The sequence below is a fragment of the Marmota marmota genome, unplaced genomic scaffold, assembly GCF_001458135.2.
Source record: "Marmota marmota marmota unplaced genomic scaffold, marMar, whole genome shotgun sequence".
In the NCBI taxonomy this organism is placed as follows: Eukaryota; Metazoa; Chordata; class Mammalia; order Rodentia; family Sciuridae; genus Marmota; species Marmota marmota.
The window spans coordinates 1,851,797-1,855,248 of record NW_026000068.1 but is presented as its reverse complement, the minus strand read 5'-3'; the positions used below and the strand labels follow the sequence as shown (position 1 = coordinate 1,855,248).

The 3,452-nt window shown below is 43.6% G+C and overlaps 1 protein-coding gene across 1 annotated transcript in view; it reads left to right on the top strand.

The window, feature by feature from the left end:
- The window catches only part of Irx2 (iroquois homeobox 2), a gene marked incomplete at its 5' end in the record, with an annotated part of 6,650 nt that extends 3,716 nt beyond the window's left edge, over positions 1 to 2,934 (top strand). Inside the window, 2 exons of the mRNA XM_015490386.2 lie at positions 3 to 424; positions 1,168 to 2,934. Of these exons, the coding sequence (XP_015345872.2) occupies positions 3 to 424; positions 1,168 to 1,220 (475 nt within the window). The remainder of the gene's footprint in view (positions 1 to 2; positions 425 to 1,167) is intronic.
- Positions 2,935 to 3,452: the final 518 nt, after the last annotated feature.

Below are 3,452 nucleotides of genomic sequence, written 5' to 3'. Positions count from 1 at the left end.
AGCCGGACGTCACCTGGTGCACAGCCACCCACCAGCAAGCCCAAGCTGTGGTCGCTGGCCGAGATCGCCACATCGGACCTCAAGCAAACGAGCCTGGGCCCGGGCTGCGGGCCACCGGGACTGCCAGCGGCTGCGGCACCCGCCTCCTCGGGCGCACCTCCGGGCGGTTCTCCCTACCCCGCTTCGCCGCTGCTCGGCCGCCACCTCTACTATACGACGCCCTTCTATGGCAGCTACACAAACTACGGGAACTTGAACGCAGCGCTGCAGGGCCAGGGCCTCCTGCGGTACAATGCGGCGGCCACGGCCCCCGGCGAGACTCTGCACGCAGCGCCTAAGGCGGCCAGCGACGCGGGCAAGGCGGGCGCGCACCCACTGGAGCAGCACTACCGGACCCCCGGCGGCGGCTACGAGCCCAAGAAAGGTAGGCTGCCCGACGCCCTCTGGGTGCTGAGGAAGGGACCCTGGTTAGTTAGAACTGCCCAGAATCCTGGGGAAAGGGCGGGGGGAGTCCACCACTTAACAGTTCTGGAAGTGGTTGCCTCTTACAGGAGTAAAGCAAGAAGGTTGAGCTACTCTTTGGAATTAGGGAAAGACGGTGGGGGTGGAGCGTTGAGAGTGAAAGGAAGAGGGCTGGGCCTTCCCTCTAGAGCTACCCTGTGATTATTTACTCTATTTAATTTACTATTAATATTATCATCATGACCGTTTTAGTTTTGGCAAATACTTATTGCCTCAAAATGCAAATTACAGCTTGTCTCCCTGCTGACTAAGCTTAAGCTTGGGTGTGTTGGTGAGTGCTACTGGTTAAGTAGGGTCTCCGCCGAATCCCCTTCCCTGCCTTTGGATAAAGGGAAAAGAAAAGTTCTCAGTTCTCTCAGAGGCCCAATTTCTTCAATTTAGAAAATGAAAACATTCCCCTTTCTTCTCCCATTTCCATATTGCCTCAGTTGCTCATAATTCAGGCAACCTGAGAAAGGAGGTCCAAAGGAAAGAAAGCAAGGGGAACATAGTGAAATAGCCAACATCTGTCTCAGTGGCCATGAAGGCCGGGTCTGGCCGCCCTGTGCGGGCCTGGATGCCAGGCTGGAGGGTCTGGAAGGTGCGTGGCTAGGCGATCCTATGGATGGTGGGGCTAGGTTCTCACTAATTGCCCTCCCCTGACAGATGCCAGCGAGGGCTGCACGGTGGTTGGCGCAGGCGTCCAGCCCTACCTATAGAAGGGCCAGCTCAGCAGTGCAAAGTAAGTGGGCATCCCCGTGCTTCTCTGACCCCCTGGGGAGCCTCCCAGCCCCAACTGGTTGTATGATCCCTTAATATGTTTTCTTGCTTCTTGTCATGGGGTCAGAGCAGTGCAGGCTTCTGGGTCTTTTTTCCTTTAAGAGGGAATCCTCATTCTGCTTCACGAGTTTCTTCTTTTCTGCTCCATTTCTGTTTTGAAGAATCAGTCCTTTATTTGGAATTTGAATATGTGTGTGTGTTTGTTTGTGTGTGTGTGTGTGTGTGTGTGTGTGTGTATTCCAAGCATCAGTATTTATATTCCAAGTGTCAGTAAGGCTGTTGCTTTTCCTGAAAAATAGACGATTAAATTTGGGCATCTGTATGTCTGGTTGAAACAGTTTCTTTTTTTCTTTCTTTCTTTCTTTTTTTTTTTTTTTTTGTTTACTATGATAGACACACAATGAACACCTATTCTGATGAATGATTGCTACTGAAATTAAACTCAAAATACTGTTGTAGATGTTGGTTGCACAGTAAGATTGAAGAGACTTGCTAGTCTTTTCCCAGGCCTGCCTTACCCTGTGTCCAAATGCCTGGACTGCAGTTCTCTCAGAATCTTTAAAATTATGTTACTTTACAACTAGGCAAAATGACTAATCACAGATCTGAAGATGGGAAAGAGGTGGATCCGTTTCAAATAGACTCATTTTTTCCAATGTGATAGTGTTGGTGTGGAACTGAAGGATTTGGGATGATTTGGTTTTTTCCTTGGTCCACAGGTAGGTGTCACAATTGCTTTGGAAAAAAAAAAAAAGTCAGCAGGCCATTCTCTCTTCCCAAGCTCATAAATATACAGATACAAAAAAAAAAAAAAAAAACAGATCTGTAAATCTGGACCACATCTTGTGCCACTGTAAAGAGAAGGATCCACACAGCACTTGAACCCACAGACTCTGACGATTGGAACACACTGTTGGATGTATGTGAATTTGTTGGCATAGTATAGTTTCCCCGATGTACGTGTGACTTTTGAAAACAATCTGTTCTTTTCTCAGGATATCTCAAATTGATCATTCATTGCCACGGTATATATTCTATAGGTGTGATAGGATTTACTGTAAAATTTATTTGTAAAAGATGTACACAGTAGAAATAAAACGTGATTGAAGAACTTGAGTACTTCAGAAGTGGAAACAAATTTGATATTTATTTTTATAATGATATAAAGCTTCTAGTAATTTATGCAAGTTGTATTGCAATGAAATCTAAACTTTTTTTGTAAATAAATTCTGCCTGGTTTTTATTTGAACATTGCTGGTTATACAATCTTTGTTGGTTGTTTAACACAAATTCTTTACTAATTTATATCTTTAATTGTAAATAAAGACACACTAGTCTACAATAATATGGTGTGTGGGGCTCATTTTTCCTGAAGAGTGATTTGGGTTGGAGCCCTAGGGATAGTAGCCTCCAGGTGATCTGAGCTCACCTTTTTAATGAAAAGCTGTGTGACATAAACTCTCCTTTCTCAAGAGCATTAAAAAAAAAAAGGCAGATGTGAGAGAACTGCACAATAGGGCGATATATATGCTTCTAGACTATTTATGTACAAATGTATTGCAAGATCATAAGATTTTTGTTTTCTGAATATGCAAATTCTTTGTTAGTGTAAATTTCTAAAACTTGGAAAAATAAAATGATCTGACACTCCTATGCATTTTACATTTATTTGTGATGCTGGCTTATTAAACCTCCTCAGCAAACTAAACTAGAAGAGAGTAATAATATTGATAATGGAGAATTACACTTCCCACAAGAAATTACTGATGGAAAATATTGTGTTTTTTTAAGCCCAAATTATCCAAATTGGCATAGATTATTCAGATTTCCTGAATGACTTTTAACTCTGATTTTCACATCATTCCCCTCAACACCAGGGGCAGGTCTGGGGCAGGGATCTAGTTCCCTTTTGGTGGTACTTACTCTTATCCTGAGGGAAAAGGAAAGTTTAAACAGCTTTAGACTATTGTCTCCTTATTGCCTTACTCACTCCCTCATTACAGGACAAGCCTAACATTTGCAGTCAAGTAACGCATCCCCTTTGATTAGGATCATAAAAGCAGCGACCCTGTCACTTTAATTTTCAGCAAAATTATGTGGATATCCATATAATATAATTTCAGAAAAGAAATGAGCAATCATTTATTTCCTCTCCAAAGATAAATCGAGTG